This window comes from Apaloderma vittatum, unplaced genomic scaffold, assembly GCF_000703405.1.
Source record: "Apaloderma vittatum isolate BGI_N311 unplaced genomic scaffold, ASM70340v1 scaffold14053, whole genome shotgun sequence".
NCBI classification, from domain to species: Eukaryota; Metazoa; Chordata; class Aves; order Trogoniformes; family Trogonidae; genus Apaloderma; species Apaloderma vittatum.
In genome coordinates this window covers 80-11348 of record NW_009709897.1, presented here as the reverse complement: position 1 = coordinate 11348, position 11269 = coordinate 80, and the positions used below count along the sequence as shown (strand labels likewise).

The 11269-nt window shown below is 47.0% G+C and overlaps 1 protein-coding gene across 1 annotated transcript in view; it reads right to left on the bottom strand.

Annotated features, from left to right (window-relative positions):
• Positions 1–11060, bottom strand: part of LOC104272183 (voltage-dependent T-type calcium channel subunit alpha-1H-like) — a gene marked incomplete at both ends in the record, with an annotated part of 31877 nt that extends 20817 nt beyond the window's left edge. The window contains 6 exons of the mRNA XM_009867107.1: positions 1544–1695; positions 3984–3987; positions 4088–4101; positions 9327–9519; positions 10150–10239; positions 10935–11060. Of these exons, the coding sequence (XP_009865409.1) occupies positions 1544–1695; positions 3984–3987; positions 4088–4101; positions 9327–9519; positions 10150–10239; positions 10935–11060 (579 nt within the window). The remainder of the gene's footprint in view (positions 1–1543; positions 1696–3983; positions 3988–4087; positions 4102–9326; positions 9520–10149; positions 10240–10934) is intronic.
• Positions 11061–11269: the final 209 nt, after the last annotated feature.

The following is an 11269-nucleotide window of genomic DNA, read 5'->3' as shown; positions in this document are numbered from 1 at the left end:
CCGCTTAACTTCGGGTAGACTAAAAGACTTGATGGATCATTTCTTTATTTCAGTGTGGCGATCCTTACGACAAGGGTTTTGCTTAAAAGGCTCAGGAAAAATAAATAACGTTGGAGACGGATTAAACCTCGCCTTCTTGAAAAATGTTACACCTCTAGAGCCGGGCAAAGTATGTCCATATTTGGTGCAATGTTCACGCTCTCTATAGAGCTGCTCTCGGAAGTCAGGAATCCACAGTGTTTATACTTTCAGATGATGAGTGTTTATAACGGGTTCCATTGGGACCGTAGGCCAACAATAGCAAAAGAATCTTGCTGGGCCCTTAAAATAGATAGTTGCAGAGTGAAACAGCTCTTTGGTTGGGTAGGGATTTGGGGAGAGGAGGGAGGGAAAGGGAATGTAGTTAAATGTAGTACAGGTCTCTTAGAAGAAAAAGAATCTAACAGCAAACATCAAAACAGACACAACTGGAAATAAGACGGAACAGAGGAGTCTGCAAAGCAGACATGTGGGATGGCCGGGCACCGATTTTCAAGGAGCAACAGCTAAAAGCTTTTCACGTGTTGGCATTCCTCAGTGTAGTACCATCCCGATTTTTGTTTCAGCACCTAAAGTGAAATGGCAACTTAAAACAATGTGGGAGAATTTACTACTTCATCTGAAGCACGCTGCCTGAGCCTGAATTCTTGTCCCATCTGTGATGGCTTGCATTCAGATTTACGCCACCGTGTTTCACATGAATATAAACTAAGTATAAATAAGACCTAATCTGGATAAATAACATTTACATGCGAAACAAAGGCTGTTACGCAAAGGAATTACGGGGGCAGAACAGCACAGAGTCAGTTGGTGTAAAACATGCTGGTGTTATCCTGTGGCTTGGTGCCCCTCTGGCTTAGCTTGCAGGAGGCATCTGCAGGTTACCCGGCAGACCGTGCAATTCTAGAAAAGTAAATGCTGAGCCCAGAGCTCTGTGAATGACAAACTGATGGAAGATGACTACATGCGGCAAATGGACAGGCTATATGATTTATGCCAAAGGGTTTCCGGGCAAAGAAGAATTTTACGATATATAAAAGAAAAGAAGGGTTGGTACTTAAGACTTAAATTCACTGAGGAAAAAGGAACGTTGCCGTGCATGCATTAACTCTGTGTTTATATCTGTCAGTGGAATATTCTAAAACTCTGGACTGTTTTGTACTCTGAGGGTCAGTCATGGCTGGGATCAGAAGAGGAAATATTTAGACTGGTCTCTCCTTAGTAAAAGCTCAGCTCACTCTCCATTAGTCTTATTCTCTGCTTTTTTTTACGCAAAAGCAGGGAAATCAAGCTTTTTGACTCCTGAATGGCAGAGCTGGCCCAGAGCTAAGAGGGATTGCCGTGCTGAGCCTGGAGCCTGCTGAGGTTTTCAAACACCAGGGCCTGGTCCCAGGGAAGCTGGGCTGGCTGCAGACCTCACCGGCCAACGGGATCCCAAGGGAAGTGAGCGTGTGGTCCTCTGCTACCCCAAGCTGCAACCACTGCACGGCTCGCTGGTTCTTACCTTTGGCTGGTTGTAGTGCTCCATCGACATCGTGATGACGTTGACGCCGATGATGAACGTGATGAAGAGGTCAAGGTAGTGGCTGGTGCAGAGGGTGTGAATGTACTTCCGTGCCGGGGAATAGTCAGCGTAGTAAGGCCTGCGCTGGGCTTCTGCAGGAAAAGAGAAAGAAAGGCAAGGCGATGAACGCGGGCCCTGCTGCGCGGTCGGCAGCCATCGCAATGTGGCCCACAGGTTGTGTCTTATGCACGTCAAGACTCGGCCCGTGGGAGAATTTATTCAAACAAACCACATGAAATGGCCAAATGCTTCTACCTAGAACCTTCAAGAACCACAGCGGGGTTATCAGGCTGAGCTGAACCTCTTGTGCCTGCAGGAGGGACCTCTGCAGCTCTGACAACCAGGTCAGTTTGTCTCACAAATGCTCTCTGTCCTTACTGCGCTGTCTCAGGCTAGAGGACAACTTCTTCACCTGGTGGGACTCTTGTCACAAGCCAGAAAGGGTGAGAAGCAGGATGGAAATGAGACCCCAAGCCAAGAGAAAAGCTTCAAACCCAGCAAAGCTTCAACTCCAGTTTAGAGGAAAGGCCAAGGGCAGGTCTCTTCGGTCTGGACTCTCATACGCATCTCTCCTAATCCCACTCATGTCAGGCATGTTCCACGTAAGTAAGAGAAGAACATAACCCGAGCTCAGCTTCTGTAAGAGAAGGCTTCTGGTGTATTTAAAGGCTCAAGGCAAAGTAGGGCACATGCATGAAGGTTAGAACCACACAGGAGAGCATCAACAGCAATGGAGCAGGGTGCTCAGCATCTGTCTCTACAAAGACTATCAGCACAACCTCCTCTGGAAATTAAAAAACAAGGGCATGGTTGCATCTGAAAAAAAACATTCAGGCTATGACCACATGGATTTAATATCTCTGCCTCTATTCAGGACTCCTCCTTTCTTCTCTTTGAAATGGGGAAATTTCTGCACATGACCAAGTTCCCAGGGCTGTTCCAAGGAGAGTGTTTGGCCATTGCCCTGCAACCGAGTTGTATTTACTTCATGTGTCTCTCTTAAATTAGACCGTGACCAAAAGACGGCTGCGGGCACTCGGATGGAGTTCCATTCTTTTCAAAGTTAGGAAATGTAAATATTCAAAAAGTGTGCTTAAGGCCAAAGTCAGCCTTACTGTAGATTTGGCAAGTGGAAGAGACACGTCAGGTCACACTACGTGAGAGCAGGATTGTTTAACAGGATTGGGTTTGATTTTTTTTCAAATGTTTCAGCAGTTTCAGCTTTAAATGTTTTTAACAGGATTGTTTTTGTTTTTTTTTCAAATGTTTCAGCAGTTTCAGCTTTAAATGCTAGGAAAAGGGAGTTGCTTCACCTTAAAAAATAACAAGGGAAGTTAAGTTCAAAAGTACTCAGTGCCCCTCTGAAATACATCTCCCACTCCTCTCATCTTGCTAATGTTTTTCAGATGGGAGTGACTCTCGAACTGTGGTGGGGGTTTTTTAGGTAGTGCAATTGATGCCAGATTAGAGTCCAAAACCCTAAAATAAATTGGATAAAGGGAAACTGAATCTGTTGCTCTCTTTCAACACTATTTTTTTTTTCCTGGTAGTTAAAAGTGGAGTGGGGACATTTGAAAAACATTTCCTTCTGACCGGGGTCACCTAGACTTCTTTTTTCTGCTAATGGGTGTGGAAAAACAAGATGAAAGTGAACGCAATTGTTTCTGAATACATTTTTCTGTTGCTTTTATGTGTCTAAGTCCTACCAGTCATCTTGGACTGGTAGAGCCGTCTTTGCTATTGAGCTCAGCTAATCTTCCGCTGTGTCTAAAAAATAATAATAAAAACATTGCAGTACAATACTTAAGCCTGTACAATGCGCCTTCATGTGTTCAGGATTACGACATACTCTTTTTTTTTTTTTTTAAAAGTCTTCTTGGGAATGCAAAAAATCAGCTTGTTGAGAAGTCTGAGAATACCCCAGGTAGTCAAATGTTGCACTAAAGGCCTATTTATCAATGATAAATTGGTGATTAATGGATCTCAGAAGAACATTAGCAGTGATGGGCAGTGTGTGAATACCCTGGCTAGGAGTGCACGAGGAAAACAGGCTGTGGGTGACTTCAACCCCTCTCTAACCTGCCCAAATGAGAGCACTGATCAACTATTCAGCAAAAGATCACACATTTCTTATGTTTTACAAACTACTTATTCTAAAGCACAGTTACAAGAAGACATTTTCCACTGCAGAGCCACTGAACAGAAAATGCTCTAGGCTGCCCGTCAGCAAGGCAGCTCTCTCTTTACATGGGCTGGATACACAAGTAGTAAGAAGAACCCCCCCAGCCATAAAGGTGGATCTGGTTTATTGTGTGCGAGCGGCTCAGAGGTCTGTGCCTGTACCTTCTGCCAATGCTCAGCACTTGCTACACGTGGTAACCTGGCTGCTCAGAAAACTTGGGACAGGTTTAACTTCCGATGAGAGAGCTCCTAGGAAACGCCTTACTCATTTAGGATGTCCTACACCCCTGAAGCCAAGTTAACAGATGGAAAAGAAACTTTTCCTGGGGACACACATACAAGGACAGTCTGGGATAAAGTTGACAACGCTTCAAAACACATGCAACACCACTGTCATGCTCAGTGCAGGAACCCATGCAATGTCCATTAGAGGAGATACTGCTCATGCGAGGCTAACGGTGGTGGGCAGGGGGTGCGGGAAGGACAGGTCAGCTTCTGTTCTCGGCGATGTTGAGGTTGGGTCAGGACAATCCCATGAAGGCAGCAGGGTGAAAGCAGTGAGAGATCAGCCACAAAGCTTCACCGCAACTCCAATCCCCTCCGAGCAGGACAGAGGCTGCATTTCAGAGCTCCGCGGCCCCCAGCTCTGCTGGATCACTGTTCACTCCCGGTCCCTTTTGGAACGGGAGTTTTACTTCAAGTCCACAGCACAGCAAGTGGCTCTGGCCTTGTCTCAGTTCAGACACACATTTTTACCCCCTAGTGAGAATATATTGTTATTCTCCCCAGTCTGGGTGTAAGGGTTCGCTGCGCACACCTACTGCTACAGCCTGGGCAACCAGAGATGTGGGAGCTGCAGGAGAACCTGCAGGAGAAGAGCAGGGAACCATGGGGCTGCAGGCACAGCGAACAGGAGATGTAATGCATCCCTAATTCCAGGAGGCAAAATGCAACCTGTGCCTGGTTTCTCCAGGGAAATGGTTTCCGAGATGAGACTCCTATCAGCCAACTCACAGATTTACATCAAACAGGTATCCCTTCAGCTGCAGCTGATGGTTTGAGTTGGTGGAAACGCAAGAGGGAAAGGAGGAACCATCGAACACAGGCAAAAGGAAAACCACAGTCCTTTTTTGCCCCCACTTCTGGATGCTGGCTAATGCTCGAATCTCACCTCTCTGCAGAGTATTTTAACTTCTTTGATTGTGATTCTGCTGACATGAAAATTAATGAAGCACTGTCTCCTAGCTTAAAAGCATTTAGGTTGGCATTACAATTGCTAGCTACAGCTCCTCCATTATTCTCCTCTGCATGAAACATTAGAAAGCCCTAATGGGTTTATATGCATGCTTGGCACAGAGTAGCTCTATACCTGCAGCTGCCTGGAAAAATAAGCAAGATGGTTTGATAATTCCCTGGATGCAAATACTAAACACTCAGATACGCAGTGCCCAAAATTTTAGTTACAGCTTAAATGTTTCTGCTGGATACAGAGATGGTTGTGGCACTGAGACGATGGGCTAATTTAAATACTGCTGTGTGCTGCTCACCCCTAGAGAGAAAGGCTTACAGTCAGTGCTCTGAAAGGTATCTCTGCTGGGTCTTAAAACAAAACTGGCTTCTTCCTTCTACAACGTCCTGACGCTCAGCTCTGTGCTGGCAAACACCTCAGAGAAACACAGCCGTGGCCATGCTCTTCTTGCACAGAGTGGAAATCAGGGAAAAGCATTTGACTTTCCCGAGTTCTCAGTTTTTGGGGTCTTCCCAGAGCCCAGCGAGTTGGTGAAACTCCTGCAAAGCACTCTCTGCTTCCCAGCTAGGGCCTCGCCCAGGGCTGGGTCAGGTATTTCCTGCGTTGCCTGTGCTGCTTTCGGCACACAGTGTCACCCAGACCCTGCTCACAGCCTTTGAAGCCCAGAGCATCGCTTGGGTTTGACCTGACACCGCGCTCTGCTCAGCGGGCCAGCGGCTGCTGGCTTCACAGCAGATACAGCGGCTTGGATTTGGCCCCGAATCCTGAACGCAGAGGAGATCAAGCTGATCCATGTGGTTTTTAATCAAAAACTCTAATCTGGGGAGGCTGGTTTCGGTCGGTGTCTTCTGAGAATCTCATTAAAAAGGTTAGGAGCCGCAAGATTATTAAATTACACTACACTTATTTACTTAGTAGATATAGCGGATAGGGGTAGGGTCTGTCAGAAGAATATTCTAGTTTATCTTGAATCTTTACCTTCAGATGAAAAAGTACGCTGCGCCGTTCTGCCTTTAAAAACCGCCCCATCAAATGCATTTCAACTCCCTGCCTTCTTTTTTCATGTGAGCAGAGCTGAGTGGCAAAGCCAGTGCCTTTTTGCACTGCTGGCCCTGGCCTCAGCTGCAGGGCTGTGTCCTCCACGGGGCAATCCCTCTGCCAGGCTCATAGCTCTGCACACACGATCCAAATCCTGGACCCAGCTTGCACAGTCTGAGATTCACACTCAGGGCTCGCTCAGATGGGACCATCCAGGCACCGATAAGCTGAGCTTTAAACCATTTCCAGGGCTGAGTCCATGCCCACTATGGCTCAATGGTGCGTTTCTGTGTGCGTAGGTACTCACAGATGCCCAAAGAGCTCGATACACAGAAACACACACAGGGCTGCTACACACAGAGGACGTTAAGGACCGGAGACAGGACACAGAGACAAGATGCCAGTCAGACAGGGCGAGTCCAGATGGACGGGCGTTGCTCACATAGCACATCTAGATTCTACTCTTGTTCACAGCACTAATTCTTCCTCCCTTCATGCTCTTTTAAGGCCAAATGCTAGAAATGGCAACTGCAGTAAAAGCAGGGCGCTCTGCTAGGCTTCCCAAGGCAGGCTCCTTGCTCTTCTGCAGAATCACTGCTTTCCTGTGCCCATCCTGCCCCGTGGCCACCGGCCTCTCTCTCGCTCCTCCCCATGGGTGACACACGCACACAGCGCTGGGGCACGTGGAAAGCTGGCCAGCCCGCCATCGTCACCCTGCAGCATCCCAGCATGCCTGCACGTACACACAGACACATCGCCCCCCCCTCCAATACTCCGCCATGCACGGCACCATCCACATCTCGCATCTTTCTGAGTCTGCCACGTCTTTTCACCAAATCCATCACCTTCTAAATTACCTAGGAGGTGAAAACTCCTCCTGTTTACATTGAAAAAAAAAAATCCATTCAAATGAAAAGAGGAAGCTTCCAAAATGCATATTAGATATTCAGGTTCACCTTGTTAACAACTCCAATTTGGGTGCCAGGTTGTCCCTGCTGAGCAGAGGCAGGGAGGAGACCTGAGAGGCAGATGATCTGAGGTAACCTCCTGGAAGCCCAGCACATGGCCAAATGTTTAGCCTCTCAGTTGCTATATTGGACTTGATCGCCTTCCAGAGAGCTGTCCTACTCCCTGCGCACTCTCAGTGAAATGTTACAACCCACATCTGTGCAACGCCTGGGTCTGCGGTCTGAAATATCTCCTTGACTTTATCCTTCGAGATAGCTGGATAAAGAGAGGCAATGGAACAGAGTCCCTCACTTTGACAGGGACTGGCTCTTTTGGTGTCCAAGCAGTGAGCCACAGATGGGCTGGCTTCTAATAAGATTTACTTCCTAATCAGCAACAGCAAGTGGCTGCGGTTAAGTTACCCCTCCTTACCTGGACCCCAACTTATTTTATCTAAGGCTTCTTGATGTAAATCAGCTTCTTTTTTTTTTTTTTTTTTTTCCTCCATATCAGCTCTAAGTTTATCTGCACGTCTTCTTGGGTCAGGACACTAAGGTTGAAATATTGCAAAACAGGAAGACTCCTGAGAGCCTGAAACTGAGTTCACTTACTGTGCTGTAAACGCTGCCTTCAGGATTTCCACTTCTAATCCTAGCTGGAACCTCAAACTCAAAACACCAAAAGGGGAAAAAGGGAAATGAAATTGCATCTGAACTCTTCTAAATCTCTGAAGAGATTCGATGCCTGTTTGTGGCTAGCTAGTTTGCTCTAGATTTCCTTTTAACCCAGCTACTTAACTCACAAGCTAAAATGAAGCAGGCTTGCCCTTCGCTGTGGTGTCAGGTCAGTCTGTCATTAAGATCCTGTGGGACCACAGCGCAAACGTTTAGTGCTGAGGTCTCCCAAGGCTCTAATAAAGAGGATCACAAGAGCGGGAGAGCTGCGAGGAACACAGCTGCCTGCCTTCTGGAGGAAACTGGTTGGGGTTTCTACTAGCAGAGCCTCTGACTGATATGTCCTTAGAGCCGGGCAACAGGCTATTCGATCTAACTCAGTTTTCCTGCTGGAAAAGGATGCCTGTGGCTTGATGTTTGGGACACAGCCAGCCATTTGTCACACGAAGGTATTAGGTCCTTACAGGAGATGACGTGGGGCAGCACAGTGCTAAGCAAAGAGCCACAGGGCTGCAGAGGCAAGCGAGGCCAGAAGCCTTCAAGCCTTATCCCTGACTAAGCTCATCTCTGATTGCAGTGGCCAAAGTGGCGTTCCCTCACTTACTGGTAAAAAACGTTTGCCAGCATCTACCCCTGTGCATTAAAACCAGCTGGGAAGTCTCTGTGGCTGGTGTCCTGGCAGTTTGCCTGGGAATACTCACCAGGTACTATAGGCAGCTTGTCCCTGGTGCAGCCTGCCAAGGAGCAGCGGAGGTGAGAATTAATACATGAGAACCCCTGGGAAGGTTTGGGTAAGGAAAGGAACACAGGCTCAGGTGTTTTTCTAGCCTGGTTTGATGGTCCCTACTATATTCACTAAGAAAGAGATTTCAGCTAAAGGTCTTCTGTTGCACCCTAACGGCCTGTGCCTGGCCAGGATGTCCATGTGGACTATTTGCAAGGACGAAATGAGTCCCAGCACATCGCTCAGCAGGGAAGGGCTCCCCCAGCCTGTGATGGGGCAAGCATCTCTTGTAATGGACATCTGCCAGAGGAGAATTTTCTGGACAGCCTCATCTTGGGGCTCCATTCCTCTTCCCCAGGGCTGTCAGTTCGTTCATGCCCTCATGCAGCATGTTTTGGGCATGCGGGGCCATGCGCTAGGACTCTTCAAAAGCATCGCGACTATTTGTTTTTGCCTAAGGCAAGACTTAATAAATCAAACCACCACCACCATCAGATGCAAGCGGCACATTAAGCCACGGGGCCACCCCCCGGGACTGGCCTTCAGGCACACAGTAAGCATTGCAGCTGTTTACTCCCTGCATCCCTCAGTCACACCACGAGCTCCCGCTCGGTGCTTGGGACACCTTTACCTTGCAGAGTGTGATAGAGGACTCTGCTCAGGGGAGGATTTTCTCCTCGGCCAAGTAAACAGGAAACGCTTTACATCAGGCTTGTAAAGGACAATTCCAGAGTGTCGGCAACCCAAGGCTTAAGGTACCACCAAAGAGGTAACGAAACAAAACAGCCTCTTGAATCCCATGGAAACAAAACCAAAGGAAAACGAAAGTCTTGCTTTGGGAGCAGGCAGGGCTCAGAAAGATTTTGGTTTGTAACACAGTCTACCGACCAGACAGGTATATCTCCTTACTCCTGCGCTTTTTCTCCAAGCGTCTCAGCCGCTTCTCCTCCCGACGCCGGGCCTCCTCCGCCTCCTGGTGCTGTCGGCACTTGTGGAAGTTCTCCACCACCACCCCCACAAACATGTTGAGCACGAAGAAGCTGACGATGAGCAGGAAGGAGATGAAGTAGAGAAGCATCCAAGGGTTGTGGTTCTGGATGGGCTGGTAAGGTGGGGAATTAAAAAACAGGAGAGAAGCGGCATAAGACAAGATGTGAATAAATCAGGATATTGGGCACTCTGTAGTAACAGTACACTTCTGTGGGGAGAACAGGGCTGAGAGAAGTCAGGAGATCTTTCCTAAACCAGTTTCCTTTTATTTCCTTTCTCATCGACTAGAATTTTACTTCTGTTGTAAAATCCATCCAAGCCTCCAGAAGCTGGCTTACAGGATTCAATTATTTTGGTATTCATTTCATACAGCTTAAGAGGAATCTCAGTGCATCATCACACCTGCAAGGTGATTTTAGTTAAGGATAGGCTCCAACTTTGGGTGGTTTTTTTATTTTTTTGAGATGTGAGCTTATGGTTAACGTTTCTCAGTTCTCATGAGATCTTCAGAAGCAGGGAAAAATTATCTCCAAAGTGTAAGTGCACTTCTGATGAGGTACTACTCATCTAAGACTCTTGACTTGCCTTTGCAAATGCCCCATAACACACAAATTTAACGTCTCTTTTACAATATTTCTGGTTGTTTCCCAGCTCTGCTCCTTCCTGGGTTTTCAGAAGCACCAGAGTCACCCAGGCAAGAGACTTCTGAGAGCAACATGTCTGGACTCTGCAGTACATTTACCTGTTGGTCGATACCCACAGCATCCAAGCCATCGTACATGATGTTCACCCAGCCATCCTTGGAGGAGAGGACAAACAAGGACATGAGGGCCTATAAGAAAAAAAACAAACAGGAAAGATGGGTCCTGTGATCCCCAGGCACAGCCAATGCTCAGTAAAACCAATCCACAGCTCATAAAATATCATCTGGCCTGGAGATAGCAGAGAAGTGCAACATATCGTGGCTTGCTTTTACCTATTATTTCCACACCTGGCCAACTATGGTCGTTAACACTCCTTTCCCCTCACATATAGGTTGACTTTTGCTCAGACACCTCAGGCTTTCCAGTTACCAAAGCATGATTAAAAATCAATACGCCAGGCTGGCCCAGTGTCACGGGGTTTTAAAAAGCAATAACACATTCCAGCTCCTATTATAGGCTGCCCTGGTTTTCAGACATAGAAAGCACCTTATGTTTTTAATTTGCAGATATAACAGTTAGAAGTCAAGAGATTAAAAGTAACGGTTGAGGTCTGTACATGAGGGACTGGATGCAAAAGCAGTGGCTTTAAGACAACACTCTCCTATGAACAAGGAGCTGTGGAACTCTAGTAAGTCTGACTGCAAGAGATCAAGAGGTGACCTGATCTATTTCTGCCCAGTCAGGATTGCTTCTGATCGATGAATATCTACATCGTTCTTGGAAACTCCCCATGATGGAGGTTCCACACCCTCCTCAAGCAATACATTTTAAGTGTTCACCCATTCAGAACTGGTACAGAAAATCCCTTCTGTGAGGACTTTACCTGTCCCAAATTGTCAAAATTGTACTTCCGTCGAACCCATTTGTAGCGGGCGTTAGTGCAGTCAGTCTTTGTAGTGATGTTTTTTACATCAGGCCCATCACAGTAGTAGAACTTGCCTTTAAAAAGCTGTATTTGAGAAGCAACATAAAAGGGAAAAACAAAAAAAAGAAGCAGCTTTGAGAAGTCTGTCATCTGATTTATCTTTTTTCCCCTAGTACAGCTGTTTGCCAAGTTCAAATTCCTTTCCTTTCCTTCCAGCTCACATACTCAACACACAGAGCAGGAAAACACCTTGGGTGAAACTTCAGGCCTGGAGACATTGTTGTGCATTGCCT